We start from the raw sequence: 24,569 nt of genomic DNA, 5'->3' as shown, positions 1-24,569 counted from the left end.
GCGGTATTGTACAAACTGCTTCGTTGCAAGCAATAGAAATATACGATAACGTTGTAGAAAATTACAAAATATAGAGACAAAATATATGAGAACGCCCGTAGTGAATATTTTTCTTCTGAAAAGTCTGCGTGCTGAGATTGATTCGAACCGGTCGTATTTGTTTGGGTATTGATTCACAAATTAATTTTTATGGAAGATCTGAATCATAAATAGAACATGTATAATGAAGCATAGGGAAAATATTTCAAATATTTAAAAATGTTTATATGAACTCATTTTTTGTAGCGGCAGCTCACACTTCCTCGTGTCTAGGGTTTTGTTTTTTTGCAATTCTTTTCTAGTATGTTATTGCTATCTCTTCAACCCGCGATGTCGTGATGTTTGAAGCCGATAAAAAGTAAGAGGTCATCCGTTAACTACGAGAGATTACAATACAACAATTACTATTGATTACTGAGCGTCGTAATAACGGTCGAGACAATGCTAGCGATAACGATTATATATAAAGTACGCAGTGACATACCACACCAATATAGTGACGTGGAAGCCGACGGGGAGTATTGACTGAGCAGTCTAAATCACGGATATCGGTCTTCTTAGGGCACTCCCGTAGTATATGTACCAGGTTAGGGTAGGCCATAATTTTAATCCCTATTTTAGTTATATTACGAGTTCGGGGACTGTCTGTGTAAGCGGGGACTGTTGGGTTATCAGAGTAATTAATAAGTAAATTGTTTCAAATTATTTGTCATGGGAATTGATATCAGCGGTCAGCCCTTACGTTGACCATCCTGCGTACTGGTCTATACGTATTATTCGCGAGTTTGGAACGCTCCAGCTTTCACATATCGCAAATGTTACAATAATCAGTTGTAAACTGCTTGTCTGAGGAAGTTTGATTTTGGTCAGACGAAACGTTACAGAAATACATTTGTGTTAGTGTGTAGTACGACTCTTGAATTGCATATAGAATGGCATTTTATTCCTGCTACAGCATCCTTGCATTATACGCAAACGTATCCACCAACGCAGAGGCATTGAGGAAGGATTGGGAGTTAGTGCCGCGCAACCTCTACTGATAGTTATGTCACAATAACGTTTGGAAAGACAGTATTACAGTAAAGAGGGATAGTTTAATTAATGTCACATACTTACAAATTCTGTATTTATATTACTGTATAGTAGGTTTTATATCGTATAATTAGTTAATATAAACGCTGTAACGCAAAGCCTGAATATGACAAAAGAAGAAATAAAATTGAATGACGACCATTTCAATCAGAATGAGGAGGAATCTGCGAATCAACAAGAACCGAAACGTAGAAAGAAAAGCTACGAATGCGAAGTATGTGGGAAAGAATGTCAAAATAAATCTAATTATTTTCGACATAGACAAGTCCATTTAGTTGACAAAGCGCACAAATGCGAACTCTGCAAGAAAAGTTTCTCAACTAAAGATGGCCTGCAAACACATATATACACACATACTGGGAAGTTGCCATATGAGTGTGATTACTGCGACAGGGGTTTTCGAAGCAAGTCAAGCAGGACTGCTCACGTCCGGATACATATTGGGCATAAATCCCATGTCTGCACTATATGTGGGAAAGACTTCACACAGCGTGCTGATCTGACTAAACATCTACGCAGGCATGCAAACATAAAACCATATAAATGCGAAGAATGTGGAAAATGCTTCGTTGATAATTCAGATTTGACCAAACACGTTGTAATTAATCTCAAAGAAACTGAGTTTAAATGCGCTGAATGCGGCAAAGATATGAAAAGCAAAGCAAGACTGAGGCATCATATGAAGACTCATGCAACGGAAAAATATTTTCTTGTACAATTTGTTCTGCTTCATTTACCAGGAAAGGCGTTTTGGAAAATCATTTGGTAGTGCATTCAAATGAAAAACCGTTTTCATGTGAAGTATGTGGAATGTCATTTAAGCACAAAGGAACATTAACAGATCACATCCAAACTCACTTAGAAATAAAATCGCATACACGCAGTCTGTGTGATGAGTCATTTAGTCGAGCACGTTTTCTGAAAGAGCATATGCAAGACATACAGAGATTCGCGAATTTGAATGTACAATTTGTGAGAAAAAATTTTCACATCCAAAGTCACTTCGCAACCATATTCTGATAAAGTATCTGATAACGCACATTCTTGTTACGTATGTGGAAGATCTTTCCAACACAAAGCAGCTTTATCAATACACCATCGGGTACACACGGGTGAAAAACCCTTTTCGTGTCACACATGCGGAAAACGATTCAGTCAAAAAGGAGGTTTGTTGATGCACGAAAAGCTGCACAGAGCAAACGTCATTCATGGGATGTATGTGGAAAAGTGTTTTTAACATTGCAGAATCTCAAAGCTCATCGTGAAACCCATCCAACCGTTAAATCAGCAGGAATCTGCACGCATGATTGTACAGTTTGCCAAAAGAGATTCTTCAATAAAAGGGTACTACGTTCGCATATGGCAACACATTTTAAACGAAACAAACGATTCTGTTGTAAAATAGGCAATAAATCGTTTGGTAGTAGATCGATTGATACACGAACGGGTACATACTAATGAAAGACCATTTAAATGCAAAATTTGCGGTATGTGATTCACCCAAAGAGCTGGGTTGACCAGACATGAAAAATTGCATATTATGAGGGGATTAGGCAAACGGTCGTTTTCGTGTGATTTATGCTCGAAGTCGTTTATTACTAAAGATCATCTGGAAGAACATTCTAAAACACATTGTGAGAAGATTCACCCATGTAAAATGTATGGGAAATTGTTTCGTGTGGAGAGATATGTTGCATTACACTTCAAGAAATACCACATGGATGCTTGAATGTGGATATCCGCAACATTTTGTTGAAATTTATTTTTGCCATTTTGAAATGTGATTTCAATGAATTAATTTGATCTATATTACGTTTGTTTTTCAATTTTTTGCACACTATTTGTGCGTCGCAAATTGTTAAATGTAAAATTGGTTAAAAAATTGTTGCATGAAACAATGTTGAATCAAAAATGAAACGAAGTAAATGATTGCCCAAGGCTACGCAGCATTTGCAGAAATCTCTAGCGATAATGTCGCATCGGATCTGCGGCTATTGTTGCATTGGATAGGATTTTCATACATATCACGAGGAAGAGGATTTATATATGTATCTCGGGGGAGAGAAAAGCCAATAGACGACTTGATCATCAGTCCACGTCGGGTGTGGAATTAGTTCGGCAGTAATTTGTTTTCGGAAGCATGGACTTGACGACGGATGGAGCCTCAACCGACCAGCAGTTACGTGAACCGCCTTACGACGGCGAGGAGTCCAGTAATCCTCTGGCACGTAATTATCTCCCTGTGAGATTCGAACCAGCAAAGGGTAATCAAAGGTGTGTGATGGAATTGTTTCCATAACGCTGGACAGTGAGTGACCCAGTGTTCACTATTAGCGCACTTTTTTGCGAAAATTGCGAAGCACTTTCGCAACTTTTTTTAGGGACTGCGAAATAGCACTTTTTTCCGATTTTGAAGAGAAATAGCACTTTTTTCCGATTTTGAATGGAATAAAAATTCAAAGTTAACCAATATTTTCGAGTATTAAGTTGACAAATAAGTAACATACTAGTACTTTTGTAACTCAATTCTGCATATCATAACGATATTTACCGGAATTCTAACCTATGAGATGCAGACATAGGAGATAAAGCTTTTGCATTAACCGCAAAATTCTTGTTTATAATATGATTATTATACAAGCACACCGATTCCGCTTCTCCCGCAAAACGCTCCGCGTCTTTGAAACCAGATGTTGGAATACTACGCGGTGCCTTTCTTTGAACGAAAGTGGTCATGTGACTATCAATGATATCGTTGAATTCAAAATGACTATAAAAGTGTTAGTAAAGTGTTATAGTCACTTTGGATGTATTGTGACCAAAGTGCACGATTTTCAAAGATTTTCAAATCAGACGAAACTTTTAGCAGCATGTCACAGATTTGCAAAATCACCAAATTCACAAAATACCATTAAGTGCCATTTTATTGTAATCACAATGTTGAAAGCACGTGGCATTTTGCGATATTTACACAACTATTTCTCATTGATATGCGAGTACGGGTGGGCAAAATTCAATATTTTATTGAATTGAATATTTTTAACGAGTACCGAATAACAAATATTTTTGGAACGTTGGTGGAAACATTAAAAAATCGGCAACAAGGCCTTTTTACTGGTTAATTCCGTTGTATACGCTAATTGTTCTTGTCACCGATCGTTTTGGCGGCGATATCCAGGTTTTGTTATTCTATATTCCCGCCCTCTCTTTTTTACAAATATGAATTCTTGCGGGTCCGCGGCCATCGAAGTTTTATATTTCGGGTCTACCCGTTTGTTCACATCGGCAACAGCTGTTGAAGACATTGAGGACTCAAATTAACATTTGCGTTGGCTTTAATATTACCTATCAAGATTTGTAAATTTACGGTCCCAATTTTATGCGAATGGTAATATTATTGTCGATACCGTGATGCTGATATTTATTAAGACGATAACTAACTTCCTCATGTTTTTCTATGGTGATAAACTTCGCAAATCTGAAATTGTGCCAATCCTGAATGTTGATTTAAAATAGTGATTGAATATTTCGGCAATAAAGGCATTTCTGCGTGGTCATAAGACGAGATGACGTTAATGAACAGCACTTCTTTTACAGGATATTTTACGTATGCGACTTAATGCTAAAAAGATTGGACTCGAGTTCTTTTTTTTTTCTAGTGCTCGAGTGCCAAATAGAGGTCAGGCGCTAATTGTAACTAATTCCCCCAAGTTTCAACATGTTTTCAACAAAACAATACCCCGGCGATAATTATAGCTAAAATGTTACCGAGCAATTCACAATTTTATTTATGGAATTTGAAAATTCACCAGTTTCTTGACGATATTGATAATGTCACGCCCTAATTATTAGTGCAAAAAATACTCCCCTTCTTCCGCGGCGGTTTGACCGGTTCTTTGGTCCAATCTTCAAAAATTTCTGACACGGGGGATATTGAATACTGAATCCGGAGGGTTGAATCCCTGTCGACTTACTGGTGATTTTCCGTTTTGGAATGCGTGGAACATTCTCTATTTTAAATTAAATGACGTTTCGCGGGCTAGAGTTCTCCCCGAAAATGATGTGTACCAGACGTTAGTTAGACGATAGATAAAACATTAGATTAATATATTCCATGACGCTCCGTTTTCGAAAATACAAAATTATATCGCAAAAAAATGCGTTTTGATACATTTGGAATGAAACATTATTTACGGTTAATTTAGATCATATTTTACTCTTCATGACACCCGGTATCCGAAAATACAGTTGTATTGCGAAAAATGTGTTTTGTTACATTTAAAATAAAACATTTTTGCGATTAATTTAGATCAGTGGTTCCCAAACTTTTTTGACCATCGCCCCCCTAAAGTAGTTTATACAACTTCATCGCCCCCCTGCACTACAAAAAAATATAAAGTCAGAAACGAATTTATTACAGACCAAATAAGAAGACAAATCATAGTTTATAGTGTTTTTTAATGAGATAGATGAGCTTGGTGTTCTTCAGCGAGGTTTCTATTATATCTAAAATTACCCCATTTACTGATGGAAAGGTGATTTTATTGTTCTAATAGCAATAGTAGCACGGCTGAAAACCTCTTTTTCACCATATAATAGGTCGGAAATGAAAGAATCCAGGGTCCTACCTCCTCAAAAACCGCCGTGTACTCTTGCCTTATAGCATTTCACTTCCTAAATTCACCCCATTTCACATTAAAATAATAAGAACAAAAATAATTTTCCCAAACTTATAATAATGATTTTCGTACATTTCATTCATTCGTACAGCCTGATGACCTGCACCAAAATACTTCGAAAAAATCCATCCCCGATTCCTCATCCTATCGCGGCCTCCAGTCCATAATTACCCAGCCATTTTTTTTGGATTCATGGACTCGGATGTGGAAGAAGCCGTGACTGACTATCGGCTACGGCCCAGGGGTCGGTAAATTTTATGTCGCTCGCAGGACAAAATTCAGGATTGCTAGTCTTTTGCGGGTAGCATATATTTTTTGAGAGTTAAAAACGGAACACACGCGAAATTCGTCTTATTAAAAAAATATTACAATAACATTTAATGTGACACTGTCTTGTTGCTGCATCGCGCTGGATAGCTTTACGACGCCAAGATTGAAAAAATTTCTAAATGGGCATCACCAAACCCACTTCTTTGCTTGTTCTTTGTAATGTGCATTTTCGAAAATAATGGTTTGCACAAATATGTACTTCCAAACATCGAAGTGAATATTTTCGCACGATTTGTGAAATTTTGATAAATATATATTTTCTTTAAGAAGATACATTCTTACAAAAATCAAGCAGTGATGAATCTCCCGAATATGAATATGAATTTTATTTCCTTATTACTTTGCAATATATTCGAATATTTACTGCGCTATTGAACCCCTGCACTCAGCATCAACTTTTCTGCGTGTTTCCATTTGTCTAATTATAATTAAATTGTAGGCTCGTTAAACGAGTGGCTGTTCACTAAATTGTTAGGATATAGTATAATTTACTCTAAATGTGTCTCACGATAAATTCTGTTACGTAAAAAAATGTAATTTACTCCTCGAGCGTAGATTATAAATAAAAAATTTTCATCGTCAAACCCGCCGTTTGGATATTTCCCCGGGCTTAGACTTCCCTATTTACTTCGTGACATTGGCCAATCAGCAAGATGCAAAAAACGTAACAACGCCCCCTTTCGCAGGCGCTCAGACACTCTCACTCGGACAGATTTTCAGGGGTGGTCGTGAGCACTACCTCATTTTCGCGTTTTTGAATTATATTCGTTAGTATTTAGTTGTTTTTCGGGAATTTGAATATAAATCAAATAAGTCAATGATTACTTTGTCTTTCTATGAGTTTCAGTTTAAATACAGCAATCAAAAATTAGTGTAGAAATAGCTATGATAGACTAGGCTAAAATTCTTTATCGGTACTTTTAAAAAACAGATTGTTAAATGGTGTGTATTAGAATGATAGTTTGAATCAAATACCCCATTTTACAGGCCACAGCTCGCGAAACCACTCTTAAAATAAGCACCGAAAATTTTAAAATGGTAAAGTATGGAAAGAATTTTTCGCGGTCAAAGGTCGGGGAAAGGTCCATTCAGTGAATGGTCCCGGGCCAGATTATTTTACTTCGGCAGTATTCTGCCGACCACTGGGATACGCAAACTACCTTACCTTACTGCAAAGACGAGACCAGAAATTCTTTCGCGTGTGAATATCGCCCACATGTTTCAAGCCTGCGAATGCACACAGAGTACAGAATTAAGTGCGCCGAACATAAAACAGCTTTCGCGAAATCGCCCCCCTATCGCCCCCTTAGACTTTTTCGCCCCCCTCTGTATCGTTTTCGCCCACTGGGGGGCGATATCGCCCACTTTGGGAATCACTGATTTAGATCATATTTTACTTTTCAGGACACCCGTTTTCGAAAATACAAGGTTATATCGCAAAATGTGTTTTGTTACATTTAAAATAAAACATTTTTGCGATTAATTTAGATCAAATTTTACCTTTCACGGCAATCCGTTTCCGAAAATGCAAAGTTATATCACAAAAAAATACGTTTTGTTACATTTATTTAGCATTCCCAACAGAATACATATTTTCCCTAATTAAAGTCGTCGATGAATCTGTTCCTGTCGGTCAAGCTTGACACACGTTTGGACGAGTGTGGGGCGGTTTTTTGGTGGGCGATAAATTAAAAAGTTGCCACACGTTATTTGTATAACGATAATAACTGAAAAATTAGATTTTATAATAGAAGTGAATTTGTCCCAAGATGGTATTTTACGATTCTTGCCCACAGAAAATAAACACGCTGACAGGCTTGGTTATAATTGATATTCGTTTAATTTATTTTACACTATTAATAAACGCGCCACACCAAGTGCGGCCATATAAATTGGAGTCGCATCGGTATGGACTGTATGTTTTTGGCGCTCTCACATTAATTATAATTTTCAACAAAACAATATCCCGACGGTCATTGAAGCTGAATTCGTTACCGAGTAATTCACAATTTTATTTACGGAATTTGCAATTTCAAGATCTCACTTGACGATTTTGATGATGTCATGCCCTAATTATTACTGCTTAAATGCCTCAAAATACAACAAATGTAATCATTTTCGACGATAACAGGCGCAACAATTCGTAAACGAGCCGTTATAACGAAATTCGCGATTGATTTTACCTCTCTCTTGTTTACAATTTTAACATCCCGCCGGCCATGTATGGTCGAATAAAATGTTCACATATTCGAAACATGACTTGGCCAAGGATGGAAGGGATCACTAAAGAGCTAATAGAAAGTACATACGCGAGGGTATGATATTAATATCGAGAATATTTGTGACGTGAGCATATCACAGGACGGAAATATTTTGCACCCGGCTGTTTGTTGGCAGAACAACGATACGCTAAAGTTAATTGATCGAATACAGGGAAGTATTTATTTATCATCTCACTTGCGAACATCGAGGTTTGGGCGGAATTGTACGATCATGTTGTCTTTCTTAAATAATAACTTTTTCAATGAATGTTCATTTTACTTTTGCGTCTTTATTATGTGTCGGGTTTTCATTAATTTTAAATTCGAAATTGTCCGAAATACTCCAACAGGTGTATAAGTACAATAATAATAGTACTTACCAGGGAAGTTTAATACACACGATGTGTTAAGGGCGTCGTAACTCCCGTTTTTCAATTTGATTGTTCTACATTCTGCTTAAAAAACAACGTCGTTTTGCAGTCATCTAAGTAACTCTCGCGACCAAATCTTTTTTGTTTTGTATGGCATCGTCTTGGCGACGAATTTATTGCCGACTGAATTTTAATTGTGTTTTAGGATAAGTTATTTTCTGTTTGTTGGTTTCTAAACTTTACAAACGTGGGTAGCAATTACTATTAATGTGAGATTTGTGCATATGAACGATTGAATATAGCGACTGGATGTCCGATATCTGAGAATGCGTATATCAGCGTTCATGTGGTCGAATAAAAATTATTTATCAAATGGATTGGTATTTCGAGACACTCTCAAAATTATTTGGGATCCACTATCATATCATTCGTTTATTTTATATATTCATGTTTTTTTCAAGAATCACCCTCGTTATATTTCGTGTACCTTTGCAAAAGAAAACTCTTTGGTGTCATCGTTCCTATTAGTGTAATTGAAATATATGGAAACCTCGCAAGTGGCGTTGTGATGCGAATATTTGATACTAGGTCAGCAGCATTACAAAGAGTGCCATTTATGAATGCTGAAAGTACATGGCATTACTAAACATTTTGCCAATATATGATGTTTTCTGCCCGATTTAAACTAAATCGCACGCAAACCAAGGCATGTCGACATTTAAAAATTACTTGTCTTTGGGTAAGCTCTAAAATAGTATAATATAAATGTAAATGAGAAATTAGGTCACGCCAGCTCACGAAAGGGGAGGATTTTCAAAGTGATCTTGTGTAATATTTCGGAGAAAAAAGTTTAAAAGGAAAGTAGGTCAACCTGTCTCCTAAAACAGGGGAGTATCCTGTGTAATATTTGGGAGGGAACGTAGGTTAACCTATATTTTAAAACAGCGGGTGGCGACTTTCAAAGTGGTTAAAAATCACAAATTAATAATTATCAGATTAGGCTTAGGGATAAATCGAAAAGTTGAATTTCCAGCACACCTAACGGGGGAATTATTTTGCACGGGATTTGTACAAATGATCCAACCTGTAACTAATATGGTTTCCAGCCTACGTGTATCAATCGTTGTCTGTTAGATGGAAGGAGTAACAAATGTGAAAGCCTTTGCTGTTCACCGAGTAAGCAACTGACACCCGCATGCATGAAAGTTTTGTTCGCGGCAAGTGTTAGCAGATGTCTTTTCGTTGCCGATGAATTCGCTTGTTTTAATTAAACATGAATTCGCTTAAAGGGAACTGGGTTAATGGAAAGGCTTCTCTTTAATTCATAATATTAACCGGAGGAGCGCTTTTTCGAGTCTCTATGCCTTTTTAAATGGGTTATATGAAAGGCTAGAGCACCTAACTTGTTAAAATCGGCAAAAGCACTTTCGCACTTTTTTTTTCGACTGCGAAGCACTTTCGCACTCATAATTCGCTTAGAGTTAACACTGTGGACACGATGCGCCAATTATTCGATCAGCAACTGTCTGATTATGGCGATGACGGTCAAATAAAAGATTAAAACAACGACATGGATTCAGATAAGCTAAATCGTTTCATTGCAGATATATGTTTGCATCTGATTTAAGAAAAGATTACATTTTTGCCAGAAGCTCTATGCAGACACAACTCGGTGATAAAATGATAATAAAAAATGATGGCAATAAAATACTCACACGGGCAAACAATAGCATATTTAAGAAGAATTGAAACTAAGTAGTGCATTAGTTTTTTAAAAATAAATTGCAATCGTTTAATTAAAATCACAAATCATATTGTGAAGTCAGTATGCATATGCAGAGCCAAACAAACATGTGTAATACCTAGCGTAAAAAAGCATTTATTAAAGTGAACCGTGAAAACAAAATGAACAAACAGTTATACCAAGGAAGGGTAGCTGCTGGAACTTAATCGAGCAGCGACACGCCATGTTTTAGAGTTATATTCAGATTTATGACGCTGTACCCATGGATGTCCAAAACCGAATAGGTTACTATTTCGAATACATTCTGAGAAAATATTCTCGAATACGAAATATCAAATACATTCTAATCTGGGGGGCATGTTCATGTGGAAAATTATATCTCCATGTGATAATTATAAAAAACGACATAATTATAATTGTTTTCTCTTACCAGTCGAGATATCGTACATTTGGTATACTTCTGACAGCTCAAAATCCCTAATATTTAAATGAAAATGAGCTAAATTACTCAAAATTCAAAAATTTTATATATCGAATATAATGAATTTTGAATGTATTCGAATCATTTTGGACATCCCTGGTTATACCAATAAGTATAACTTGTTAGCTTCACATTGCCTTCCGTGGGATATATAGAATTTGCTGTAATATAAGTGAGTTCCTGTGCTCTCGGTGACATTGAATACATTTCAAAACTCTAAACATCTCACAAAGTCACAATATTGGATATTAAACTTTTTAAAATAACAAAAATATAAAATATTCATGCAATTGATCGAAAATAAAAGCGTAAAATATATAGGCACAATTGGTTTTATCAAATTCAATTGATAAAAACTATTTGCTTTGTGAAAATATATAATAAAATGAATGAAAATAGCAATTGGGAATGCTGACAATATTAAATTCTTGCATAAAACTGCGAGCACCAGTAATTAATTGATTTGCTTTTTGATAGCAGACATGATTACAAGTTTGAAGGCAAATTACACAACACCATATGATTGGCTGAACATATGATATTACAACAGGTCAAAAAATCTGAACGTGCAACCAATGCCAGCAAAATAAATCGCTGAGCTGTAAAATCAAATCCGATTATGCTACAATTTATATTCTTTTCAATTCATCATAGTCCTTTGTTATAATAGGCAATTTCCAATGAAGTGTTTTCTTGAATTTCTTCTTCTAAATCTTTGACTTTGACCTATAAATGAATGATTTTAGAAGTTATTTGGTTAGTGGTTAATAATTACCTCCATGAGTAAACACTTAACACTGAAATCATTGTCAACATCCAAGACCTAGTCAGCAAATCTATTTTTGTAGTTGCCAGGTTTGAGTTAAATACAGAGTTTGTTTGTGGTTATGAATAAATATCATAAAAGTGGCACTAGTTTAACAGTTGCTTTGGAGTATTGAGTTTTTCTCCATCCACCTAATCACTTAGCATTTTAAATGCAATTCTTACTAATTTGAAATCACACGTTCGAAATCTTTAAGCTCTGATTAGTGGATTGTTAAACTTAACCCTGCCAGGTCTGCTGTGAAAAAATGTAAGGCGTATCTATATTTTAATTTTTGCAAATAGAGTGGCACCCTATATCTGAGTGTCTGTACTTATATATTGTATATATATGATACAGAAGTATTCTTGTGCCACTTTTGCCAATTTTCTAAAGCTTAAAAATTTGTTTGATTGATTTTTACAAGAGATGCCGAAACTAAAATCATTTAATAAAGTTTGGCACGTCCAGACTAATAAACACAGTATAATGTCCCATGCAAATTATTCAACGTTCAAAAACTTTTTATTTCTATTATACAAAAACACAAGTTACCTGTGACATTTGTGGAAATATTGCAATAGCAACAGGAAGTGCTAATCCAAATGAAACTGAAACAAGTAAGACTTGAATTGGAAGATTTAATCTTGGATATCGATGAAACCATTTCGTTCTGAATCAAAATAAATATAATTAGTGTGCTGGATAGAAACTGTGAAATGCAAATAATGAAATTACTTTGACTCTATTTCTGGTCAAAAATACTAAAGCTGTGGGCCTATAAAGTTGGGGATAATATACAACTGACTTCCAACTCCCAAGGAAGTCAAGTTTCGATAATGAAAATCTTGGCATATGCAAGCAATATTTAATGGAATGATAGAATTGATTAGTCAACAAAAGGAGTTTCTGTAGTAAATTTTTACTTTAGTTATCACCATTGAAATTCGATCTCCAACAAAATTAAAATTTGAACTATGACCACCAACTTCGAAATTACAACTCCAACAACCTCACAGCACTGGTAATGGTAAGTATCATAAACACTGTGAGTGTCATAGCACACAGTTCAAAAAGTGACTCTCTTTTAGATATATATAAGAAAATATTTCAATTATTGTGCAAAGCTTGTACTTCAAACCCACCTTTCTATGAATGACATTACAACTGGTGGAATGATTAATATAGGTGCAGGTAACACAGCTCTTGTTGCTGCAGTTTCCATCAAAGCTTTTTTAGCTGCGACCTTCGAAACTCCAATGACCTTTCCTTCCTTATTTGTGACCTCTATCCCAGTACTGAGTTCTCTGTTTCTCATGAGAAGAACATTACAAACACTGGCAGTGGCTGTAAAAATTGAATGATACCTCATGAACAATATTGCCAATAAAACTAAAGCATAAATTTGAATCTATTTATTTATTAAATGGCGATACAAAAGTTGAAGGGTTGCTGTATTGCCACTTGGGTCCTCCAATCCACTCCACTATACAAAATATGCACCTGAATGGACTTACTAAATAACTTTTATCATTCATTGAAGGGAATGGTGATTGAACAAATTTTACCTGCCACACTATGAATACACTAAAATAAAAAAATATCCAATCCATGTAAGCCAAAATGAATTGTTGCCAAAAAATGCAAAATCCAAAAAGCAGGTCTACTTGAAATTTTAAAATATATATATATTTTTTCAATACAATATACAGTTAGTTAGGTGAATAATGCTTCATTAACTTGGTAAAACTATGTTTTGTTTTATTTGGCTGATGACAAAGATTTTTTTTGCAGAATTATAAGTTTATAGTATTCTAAATTATAGATGCCGACTTTGAAACAGCAGGAATATTAAAATGGTAGACTAGTTATACCTATTTTCAGATAATATATACAATTGAGTGAACACAGTTTTATTTTGCTCATCTGATGTCAAATTTATTGCAAAAAATTCACAGTTTATATATAAACTTTTGTGAATACTGTTTCATTATTTTTATCTAAAGCCAAATTAGTCAGATATATACTTACCAACAGCAGGGAAAGGAATGAATCTTTGAATTAACAATCGTTTAGCAGGGCTAAGACCAGTAGATTTTTTCAACAACACATTGAGACCAAGAGCTATTGACACAGCACTTGTAACTGCTCCTGTGTACCCAAGCAGGAAATCTTTCATTGATGTTTCCTGTAGAATAAAGTATTGATCAGATATTTCATAGTAACTACTGAGGAAAGCCTCGGTCTAGGTTTTGTTCTGCTCCAAACTATTAGTGATTATTCTCCATCTTACTTATGATTTTATTACATTATTTATTCTGAAAAAATAGTGCTTTTCACACAGTTTCTTAGTGGAACATTAATATTTACATAATACAATGCGGTCAAACGTAAAAAAACAGTTATTAATAATTAACATAATATTATATTTATTTCACTCTTATTTTTTCTGCATAATGAAAACTAAGATATATATATTAGGACTTGAATTATCTATCAAATTTATTTTATATTAAAAAGGGAAAGACAAAAAAGGGAAAGACAAAAAACGGAATTCAAATACAGTAATGGTTCCAATTGCTAACATTATATTCAAGCCTTGCTGCCACTGAGCTTGTTCTCTACAAGTGTTGAGTTGAATAGTTGCCAAGTTTTGCGTTAATCGCTATCCACACACAAACATAAATTTCCACAATGTGTCGAAGCGCTTATAGTGTATCAAATAGTTTTGCAATTCTTCACCACTTTTAACTGAGAACATGGGACTTAAGCGAACTCATATAAAATTGAAAGTTAATAATGTACCTTTGTAGCATTCCTATTGCAATAATTGACACAAGCATTGTGACTTTGATTTAACCATTGCCAGAATACAGTAGCAACCATTGACTGTCCAGGTAGTAACAATCCAGCAACTATAGGAGTCCCAAACGGTACAAAACCTGACATTCTGAAAGGCATTGGTATCTTTGCTCCAGTATCTGGATGAATAATGGCCTGTCAAAAACAAAAATATCGTTAGATGAAATATAAGACTGAAATTTAATACTTGCTGTTTATTTATTGATTGTAACTGTGAATAACTACCGGTAAATCAATAAAAAGTAAATATTCTACTCAGAATTTTACATGTGTTCAATCAAAGGCAATTTCTGCCAAGAATCTGTCATCATTATCACCCCCATGAACAAGAAGTAATTTGGCTCTTATTGGGCACAAAGTGGAACTATAGATCGTGTTACGAAATTGTTGTCACTGGGATTTTTGTTTTTAGTGCCGATGTTGCTGCAAAAGAAAATGCTTTTCATCGCATATAAAGTACTAAATGATTTCAGTACTTAAATATGGAAGGAGTCGCAAGAAGGCAAGTATTTTTTTCAAGTGTCTTCAGATTCCTATGGGACTTGATATTTCACCAATAAGTTTTTTGTTCCATTTTAATTGAAGGGGAACAATTTTTTATTCCATCTGCCGATCTTTTCAAGAAACTCAGTGCTCCAAGACCTTGTGGATGCACACATTCTGCCAAATTCATTTTCATATATTCGAGTACTGCTCTCTTATGTTTATACACTGTAATAAAGTGCAATATGAATCATAAACTATAAGCTACCTGCTTAATTTTCTGTGCTTTCCAAAGTTCTTCGTCTTTCCATCCTTCCTCATTTCCATCTCTGTATTGTTGCAACATTCGAACACATCTTTCTACTTCCGATTGCGGTGTAAACAACGTTCGAGGATCAATTACATCAAAGAAATGCCGCAGTCGACCAGAAAATGTTTCCTGAATAATTTAACAATTTAAACGAATAAGTAATTATGCTACAACAGTATTGAAGTTCTCACAAATTGCCATTAAGATATCAATCAATGAATTGGAGCAAGCAAAAATACTTTGTGACAGTTGATTGATTGAAAATTATAATACACAAACACACAAAGTGAAAGCTCTCGAATTTTTTTCACAGTAGCAAAAATAGTTATGTTGCACTTCATTCTAACATAGGGCAAAGACATTTTAGGAAATATTCAAGAATTCCGTCATATGCAATTTTATTGTTATTTTATTCAATAGAAACCAAAACACTGCAGTATGGTAGAAGATCTCCAATGCAATAACACTGCAGCAAACAATCACAACTGCATTGGCCATATATACAGTTTACAAGTGTTTTAGTTGTCCATAGACATTTGGCATATAGACTACAAAATATTCAATTGTAATATATGAATATGGGAAGCAACTTATGCCTATTTCGGAGCAATAGATCCCTGCCAAGGCAACAAAAACATACAAAAAAACCAAGAAAACGTTACTAACCTGATTATATTTTGAACCTCCTAATTTGAAGGCAGGATATTTAGAATCTCCCATCTCAGAACTCCTTTACTCGAGCTTGCAAGGGAATAAGTGCGCAGACCTTCATGCCTGCGAAAAGAGGTAAACGCCGTAAGCCGGAAACGTCCCAGAAATGCCGCAAGGCATGACCGTGCAAATTGGAAACGCAAATACATTTTTGCTGACTGTATTCGACAAGAAAGTTTCCGTTCAAATAGATAATATTCAAAAGTAAGATTACGGAAATGCCAAATTTATGTTAAATAACACAATTAAACAAAAAGAAGTATAAATAAATAAATGCTACTCGGTAAAATATTTGGGAGCCATATCAATAATGATTGACGTTTCAATGTGTTGCTTAGCAACACAAGCCCAGGCGAGGTGACCTTTTATTTTTTTCTGCGATTGTGTTGTTTCATGCTGCGTTATAATGAGGAGAAACGATAAATTAGCAGGGAATAATCCCTTTTCTAAGGAAAAAGAATCGAAGTTAGTCGTACAAACTAAACTGAAGAGAAGAAAAGAACGAGATGAAAGTAGAAGAGAACGACGACGAGTGCAAACGGTGTGTGCCATTTCATTACCGGTATTTATGTCTGGTTATTAACGTTAGATATATAGATAGATTATGATTTGCGAAAGAAAAATACACATGCACAGCAGGTAAAAAATCTGGGTAATGAAAAGAAAACTAAAAAAAAGTTTAAACTCATCAAATATGTTCACCCAACATGGAAGAAAGAAAGAAATAATCTAGACCTTCCAAATCCAATACATAAATGCCCAAAATATACTTTTAGGAGGAAGAAAGACAGAAAACCCTCAAAGAAACGAGTGAGAAATCAGAAAAATCGAATATCTTTACTAAACATGGTGAAAAAGAAAGAAGATCATGGATTCTGGGTGTGGGAAATATTTCAGCATCGCCAAGTCCAACTCAAGAAGGTTCACCAAAAATCGATGCAAAAAGAAGACAATATAACAGAGCAATGAGACGAATGTTTGATATGGAATCAAAGAAAATATCTTTCGATAATTTATCAGACAGTTCATCTTCTACTCCAGTAATAAGTTTATCTACTTTTATATACAATTATTTTTCTGTCAGCCATGGGGTTAGAACATCTATATTGTTTCTCATTTCATGAAGGCCTTTTGTGTTAATCACTGCTTATGCAGAACCCTGTTAAAAGAAAGTTTGTATAAAAAATGTAAGTTTAGTACTTTATCCAATCAGGCCCTATGTGCTTTATCTAACTATGTGACAGTGTCAAAGTAAGCCTTGAAACCATTGGATTACCGTGTTTCCCCGAATGGAAGACTGAATTTTGAATATGATTTAAATATAAGCCCTCCCCTGAAAATAGAAACTAGTCAAAAAAAATTTTTCCTACGCGCTTTGAATGATTCATAATCTATGTTTAGCAGTTATTTAAAAAACTTGTTATTTAGTAAATGAATATTGGTTTCCATATTTGGAAATCTTGTGATTCTCTACTTTGTAACTTTGTTTTTTATAAATAAAATCAAAAGACATCCCTGCAAAATAAGCCCTAGTGTTATTTTTGGAAAGAAAATTAAAAAAAAGACTCTGTATCCCCTAAATGAGAAAATCGTATCTACAGTCTTTATTTTACTTTGGAAGTCTTAGTTTTTAGAATTCAATCTTTTGTGCTTACAGGAACTCAAGAACTATGCAGTTTCTGTACCTCATACTTATCATGAAGATGTTTATCATTCGTCACAATTTCAAGTTTCTAATCTCATTCCACCAGTTAAGACAGAATCGGGTGAGTTGTTATGAGTTTTAATATTGATTTTCTCATATTTTATATTCCATTTATATTTATATGAAGTATATATTATTATTAGGGCTGGGCATTTTCATACCTGTTGATTTCAGAATCAAATCACAATTTTGTTGTCCAATCGAATCTCTAATACTTGGAAGGTCTTGGTGTATGTAACTTTTTTACTGCAATGGGTCCTCCATATACATAAATTACTGAAAAAATATGTAATCGATCACTCAGACAGTTCGCAGAGTTTTAAAACGCAATATGAAACTTGTTTCATCAATAACCCACTGTGAGGAAATGAGTCATATGTCAGAATTGCATTTTAAAAATATGGCTTCGATAAAAAAAATTTAATTACTCACCACAACTTTTGGTGGACAAAAAGAAAACAAAATGGCGGCAAGTCAAAATTTTTGTCCAAATAGTTAAATCATTATTCGATTCGAAATGGTCAGCCATAATATCTATATAGACCAATTACCTGTTTTGGAACATAACCATGCCTAATGCTTCTTTGAACGATTATCTCAATCAATTTAACAAACTTTTATCAAAACTCAGAGAAGTATACTTGTTGTAGAAATGTATATTAGGGTTCTAGGAAGATTCCGTTCCATAGAAAAAATCGCCGCATGAAAAATCGCCACAAGAGCATTTTGCTGTAAAACAAATATTCGTGATAAAAATAGTTTTGAAGTAAGTACCTTTTTATCTGAAAAAGATTTCTTTACGAGCATACCCTAACCCTATAAACCTAACTGTTTTTACCACAAATACTTGCCCGCGAATTATTCGGACACGTTAAATTAGTATCATATTTGAAGTATTTTACTAAATCAATTCAACAGAAACTGTGATCTGCCGAATTTGCCAATCTGATGAAGATTCTCTTTCAAATCAACTTGTGACACCTTGCAGTTGCACTGGATCACTGAGATATGTTCACCACAAGTGTTTGCAGCAGTGGAGAAAAACTAAGAAGGCATCAGGTGCAGGCTTCAAAATCAAATTAGCAATCAGATTAGAGGAGTCAGATTTCAATAATGAACTTTGTATTGATTGCAAGCAGTGCATCGTTTAAGTATACAAATAAATGTGACTAACTGACTAACAGTATTTGACTATCAAGCATTGAATCTATCATGTTATGTGTTACACAATATTATATGCCGTGTGGAACAGTTGACAGACCTGGGGGATATCTTGTTCCAGAGCTGGGCTAATAATTTTTATACGTTGTTCACTCTGAACAATAGTCTTCTGGAACCAATATAATTTGGAAGTGCCAGAATCTTTCTAGTTCAGCATTGACTACTGACCCTGGATGATATTTTAGCTCATGAACTGAGATTCTAACACATTAATAAGAATAAGTCCAAAATCGATTTAAGTACTGAAATTTCTTTTTAGGAGCTGATATCACAAAATGTGAATTATGTCTGAAGAAATATGACACAGAGATATTGGGAAAAACAGATGTTAAACCTGATCAGACCAAAAAGGTTTGTATTATTTTTAGTTCAATTCAAAAAAAGTTTATGGACAATCTTTTTTATGTTATGTGGCTAAACATGAGGCTTCAGATATATTCTGGATTGAGAAGAATATTTATAATCATGGCCTCTAAGGTCTATATCAAAAACAAGCATAGTAAAAAATACTGCAATGGCAAAAAATTAGTTAAAATGTATTCTATTTAATTTGTTTATTACTCCATACCCTTGAGATCCTATATTTAATTTCCAGATGCAAGAAGATCTTCGCAGACTTGTTAGATCTGGCGTTTATCTTATGTTGCTGGTTGACTTTTGTCGAGATAGCGTTCAAAACTTAATGCAAGAAAGAGAATCAATACAAGAAAATCAAAGCAGTGTTCCTATTGAGATTCATAATAGCAGTGTTCCCCGGTCTGTCCATCCTTCAAACATACAGACCTCACTTGGAAGACCTATGCAACGAACAGAAGGACAAGCTACACGCACAGAGCAGTCGTCAAATCATCGCACAACTGAAGCTAATGTAACTAGGGGTGGGTAAAAATTATTCATATTGATGTTCAATTTTCTATTGCAACAAGGTGCAAAACCCAGCCTAAATGTGAAGAAAAAATTATAGAGTTACATTCATTTACTGACACAGAATTGCCGCATCTAAATTTGGTGAAGCAGTCAGAAAAACGAAAGCTAAATTTCATTTTAGATGATTCAACCAAATGACAAAAATCATTTAACAAGCAAATACCTCACTTGTTAATACCAATGTTATGCAATTTTTCTAGATATTGACAGTTCAGATAATGACGAGTACATATCAAGAGCTCAACTAAAGCGGAGAAGCGAACACCATAGAAACCACAGATGACATTTGTCCAATCACCCCCCAAAAAAACGAAATGAACAACATACAGAGCGGAGTCTGTTTACAACAATTAACAAAGAAATACTGTTTATTATGAGAGCTTGAACATCTATAAATGAAGACAAAACTAATTTTAATTTTCAACAAATGTTCAATCCAATTCCAGATTTAAAAATAATGATCTACTGTGCATTGATTTTTTTAGTTCTTGCTCATGTATATGATAGGCCAATGGTTCTCAACCTTTTCTTTCGTGGCCCACTTTTGAATTCTGTGGCCCATGAACTTTCTTATGCATAGGAAAAACTACAAGAAAAACAAAATATTCTTTACAAAAGACACTTCCACTTCAATAATGAGCATTTAAACACAACACCATCATTCATTGTTACTACAATCTAATTTTAACCAATTTATCAACAACTTTAGCAAATTTTAATATGTTTGTGGCCCACCTGAAAATGTTTCTGTGGCCCAGAAGTGGGCCATGGCCCACTGGTTCAAGAACCAGTGCGATAGACTGAATGATGGAGATGGGTTGCCATCTTCTTCGTATATTGACATACCCATGACTGATGCTTCTTTAGTTCCACTTCCAATCATGTTTAAAATGTCTAAAACTTCATCTATTCAATTAAGTTACTGAGGTGCGATTGGCCCTCAGTAATTAACAGCCTTCAGCTGCATAAGCTTGCCCCGAATTGTATGTGGAATACATACATTGTATGGCATATAAACCTTCAACCTTTGAAAAGTACTAATTTTATTGTAACCAGAAAAACTATATTTTACCTAACAAACCAACCTTGCCATCAACCCTATTGCAAATTAAACTTTTAGGTCCATATTTCCACACTGCATTTTTTTTTTATAATCCAATAGATTGAAGTATGAGGCATGAAATAAAAAGGTATCCAGAATTTTTTTCAAATAGTGTGCATGTTTCAGGATTTAATAGAGCCCGTTCCTTTGGTGACAAGCTGCACAAAATTCCATAACGGTATATAAATATTCCAAAATAACTTGTTTTTTGACACTTCGTCGCAGTGTTAGTGTTGTGTGTAGGGAATACATTCTGAAAACCTTGCAGCTTCCATATTTAATTTTGATGCAGACCTGATGTAACTTTATATATAGTATAAAGAGGACATGTTTGATAATTTTGCATTGCGCCATTGTATATTTATATAGATTAATGTATTTCTGCCAGTGTAATTTGTATTATTTTGATAATTTGATATTTTTATAGATAGGCTAGATATAAATATATTTAATCATTACTTAATAATTTATTATATTAATATTTCTGAAATAAACAGTGGATGTGCATTCTGAGTTTTACTACTCAGGCAAAAATGAGGAATTTGGAAGACCATATTGTAGTGTGGGGGGTTTATTTAGCATAGCCTCAGGGGTCAGGGCTAGTAGAACCACGGGTATATGACGCTTTTTTAAACCCAAATCATGTAGCACATCGTACCGGGGCTATCAGCATCTCATTAAACATCATTCCAGGCAGCCGGTTATATGGTGTTTCTAAAGCATCTTCTTTTATTTAGACTTCAGTGTTTTGCTGAAATTTCCCAAACTTTGAAGATTCTTTAAGGGGTCCAAACACACTTTGCTTCACCATGTTGATTACCAACTAGCCTGCCTGAGAAATTGTAAAAATGGAGCTACACATTATGATGACATGTAATATTTAGCGTTTTTCCAGCCCAGGGCTACTGGCACCCCAGGTAGGAAGCTTCTTTTTTTCATTTAACCAGCCATATTTCATACTTTGAAGATTCTTAAAAGGCGCCTGAACACACTTTGCTCCCACCTTGTTGGCTTGTTGATTACCAACCAGACTGCCTGTAAAAATGGAGCGCCTCTCATGGTATTGAACAAATATAAACATTCCAGGCCAGTACACCCAGTGGAATCTAGATAAACGTGAACTTGACACAGCATATATTATATAGGTAAAAAAAACTGTGAAAGTGGGGACAGTATCAATGGGAACACTGATATGGAGTAAATAGTTCAACAGATCGAAACTGTATTAAAGTTTTATTTTGCTTTAGAAATTCCAGCATCAAAAACAACTGTGCCAGATTCATCAAAGTGTCTTTGTTCCACCTCCTTATTTCTTTGTCCCTTTTCAAATTCTTTAATATTTTGGTTTAAAAATGTAGATAACTCAGATTTCCAGTCAAGAATTATAAAAATGTTGAAAAAAGTTTTGTCTGGTTTTATGATATAATAACACACACGTCGCATTAGCTTTGCGAAAGAACCAGCGAAAACATACGCATTATGAGTTTCAGGTTGCATCAGTGCTGAATAATTCCATTCATCTCGAATAGATTTAATTTGCTGCTGTCCTTTAGTGCCATCTTGTGATAAATATAATATTATATTGCCTCGTAATGGTGGTAATTTGGATTCTTCGCCGTATCGTGGTACAGAAGAGTGTCGCAGAGTATCAATAATTATCTTTTCCTTGTAATGTGTAGCTTCAAAACATTCAAATTCTGATTTTGCTGATGTCCCTTGCAGATGATTGAAAATGCTGAAAAAATTGAAATTCATTTTAGGATATTCAATCAAGACCACGCTTCCGGAAACAAATAACTGGCTTAATCCCATACCAGACATTGGTAACCGGACAAGAGGCCGTGGTTAGCCATATGATTATTAAACCATCTTATCGTCTTTCCTCTTCCCGAGGATAAATATGTAAATCCTATCCTATTCAATCCAATATGAAATATTGTACTCGGGTATGATGGATTAACAAATAAAAATGTTCTTGACTATGATAATTGCATATTGTCATAGTTTTAAAACGTACAATATTTAAAAGTAACAAGTAATCAGAGAAGTAATCCTATATTACTTTAGAGAACTTCCAAATTGAGAACATATGATTTTCATATCAAACCCGGGGAAGAGTGAAAAAAATACAACTCAAACAGGTGGCGAACCATGGCCTCACGTCCTGTTTGTTACAAGTCCATGCTGGGTATTCTAGAAAATATTTTCTAAGAATGCAGTCACATTGCTTCAGTAAGATTTTTTGTACTATAGTGGTTATTACTGTTACAGGTAAATTAATCAATTTAGAATATTTCAAACTGGAATTAATAAAAATCAGTATACTAAATTATCAGAGAATGTACAACTTCGCATGTATTTGTAATACCTTAATATTTCCTTTTTATTGACAAGTCTCAGCATTGGATCTTCATAAATACAATCCTTTGTAAATACTTGTGAGACTGTTTCATCTTTTGCTGAACCAGGTTTCATCTCATAAAGATCTTTCATGCATGAGACTATTTTTTCACGGCCTTTGATAATTTCTTGAATTTGATCTGATGTGTATCCTTTCCATACAGGGGGATCAATAATCCTTGCGCTTCCCTTTCTCCATCTTCGTTCACTAATTACAAATACTGTTGCCATTTCTAAAGCCCCGAACATAAGTAAAGGGGAAGAAAGCCGAAACACTACCTTGGTGTATAAAATAACTTTTTTAGCTGGTGTAGCATCCATTAATCGCCGAAACACATTCATTTTTTACTTTTATTTTTAGAAAATTTATATTTTTAATCTAAAAACAAGCACAACAATGAGAAATTAAACAAAAATAGTCGTCCAATTTAACTTTAAACTGATTCACACTTGAAACTTATGACAAGGAAAATTCATGAGAACATGATATATTATCCTTGGGACCTGTTTGGAGGTCAACATGTTTGGAGAAAAAATGTATATTTCACCACAATGAATAGGCAAAGGGAAATATGAATCAAGTTATACAGAATTGCTAATCACAAATAGCAAGGATATGAAAAATAGATTGTCACAATAGCAAATGTTGTGCATTTATACACACAATTAACTTATATAAATACCAATCTGTACCATTATTCTGTCACAATGTATGAAACAAAGGCATCAAAAATAGACTTTTATCATTCATTAATAAAATATATGTAATTTTTTGTATCAAACAGTTGAAAAATAATAACTTTTATAAATAAATTTACATTGAAAGCCCAAAAAATTGATTTCCAAAGAGATTACAGAGTATTATCCAAGAAAATATTATTCAAATAAGATTGTCGCTTCACAATGAGGAATATTATCATTGATAAAAATATATGAATTATTACAAGACAATGGTTATTGTTTCAATTTATTATGACACAAGAATAAGCAAAAATTAACTACAATACTGAACAACTGATATAAAAGCACACATTTCAACAGTGATG

General features: G+C 34.4%; 4 protein-coding genes across 7 annotated transcripts; 2 read left to right on the top strand and 2 right to left on the bottom strand.

Annotated features, from left to right (window-relative positions):
* The first annotated feature begins 707 nt into the window (after positions 1 to 707).
* Positions 708 to 3,078, top strand: LOC120340016 (uncharacterized). Its single transcript, XM_078116548.1, has one exon. It carries the CDS (start codon positions 1,238 to 1,240, stop codon positions 1,898 to 1,900), a length of 663 nt encoding a protein of 220 aa, XP_077972674.1. The 5' UTR covers positions 708 to 1,237; the 3' UTR covers positions 1,901 to 3,078.
* A 7,265-nt stretch (positions 3,079 to 10,343) lies between these two features.
* On the bottom strand, positions 10,344 to 22,088 carry LOC120338746 (sideroflexin-5-like). 3 transcript variants are annotated; one of them, XM_078116084.1, is made up of 10 exons: positions 20,757 to 22,088; positions 19,663 to 19,772; positions 18,035 to 18,149; positions 16,124 to 16,231; positions 15,416 to 15,586; positions 14,608 to 14,799; positions 13,834 to 13,990; positions 12,948 to 13,149; positions 12,358 to 12,475; positions 10,344 to 11,723 (listed from the first exon to the last, which is right to left on the bottom strand). In XM_078116084.1, the coding sequence occupies exons 4-10, from the start codon at positions 16,175 to 16,177 to the stop codon at positions 11,646 to 11,648; spliced, it is 972 nt and encodes a 323-aa protein (XP_077972210.1). In that variant the 5' UTR covers positions 16,178 to 16,231; positions 18,035 to 18,149; positions 19,663 to 19,772; positions 20,757 to 22,088; the 3' UTR covers positions 10,344 to 11,645. The 3 variants fall into 3 exon arrangements, with proteins under 3 accessions (XP_077972210.1, XP_077972212.1, XP_077972211.1); XM_078116086.1 differs by lacking the exon at positions 18,035 to 18,149; XM_078116085.1 differs by lacking the exon at positions 20,757 to 22,088 and having other exon boundaries at positions 19,663 to 19,814.
* LOC120338745 (uncharacterized) lies at positions 16,532 to 20,317 on the top strand. 2 transcript variants are annotated; one of them, XM_078116083.1, is made up of 7 exons: positions 16,532 to 16,709; positions 16,945 to 17,208; positions 17,826 to 17,934; positions 18,792 to 18,932; positions 19,354 to 19,445; positions 19,690 to 19,972; positions 20,237 to 20,317. In XM_078116083.1, the coding sequence occupies exons 1-7, from the start codon at positions 16,575 to 16,577 to the stop codon at positions 20,302 to 20,304; spliced, it is 1,092 nt and encodes a 363-aa protein (XP_077972209.1). In that variant the 5' UTR covers positions 16,532 to 16,574; the 3' UTR covers positions 20,305 to 20,317. The 2 variants fall into 2 exon arrangements, with proteins under 2 accessions (XP_077972209.1, XP_039262616.2); XM_039406682.2 differs by having other exon boundaries at positions 20,222 to 20,317.
* Positions 22,089 to 22,228: 140 nt separating the features above from the next.
* Positions 22,229 to 24,323, bottom strand: LOC120338739 (uncharacterized). Its single transcript, XM_039406673.2, has 2 exons — positions 23,492 to 24,323; positions 22,229 to 22,858 (listed from the first exon to the last, which is right to left on the bottom strand). The coding sequence occupies exons 1-2, from the start codon at positions 23,863 to 23,865 to the stop codon at positions 22,357 to 22,359; spliced, it is 876 nt and encodes a 291-aa protein (XP_039262607.2). The 5' UTR covers positions 23,866 to 24,323; the 3' UTR covers positions 22,229 to 22,356.
* Positions 24,324 to 24,569: the final 246 nt, after the last annotated feature.

The sequence above is a fragment of the Styela clava genome, chromosome 9 (genome assembly GCF_964204865.1).
Source record: "Styela clava chromosome 9, kaStyClav1.hap1.2, whole genome shotgun sequence".
NCBI classification, from domain to species: domain Eukaryota; kingdom Metazoa; phylum Chordata; class Ascidiacea; order Stolidobranchia; family Styelidae; genus Styela; species Styela clava.
This window is presented reverse-complemented; position numbering and strand designations above follow the sequence as displayed.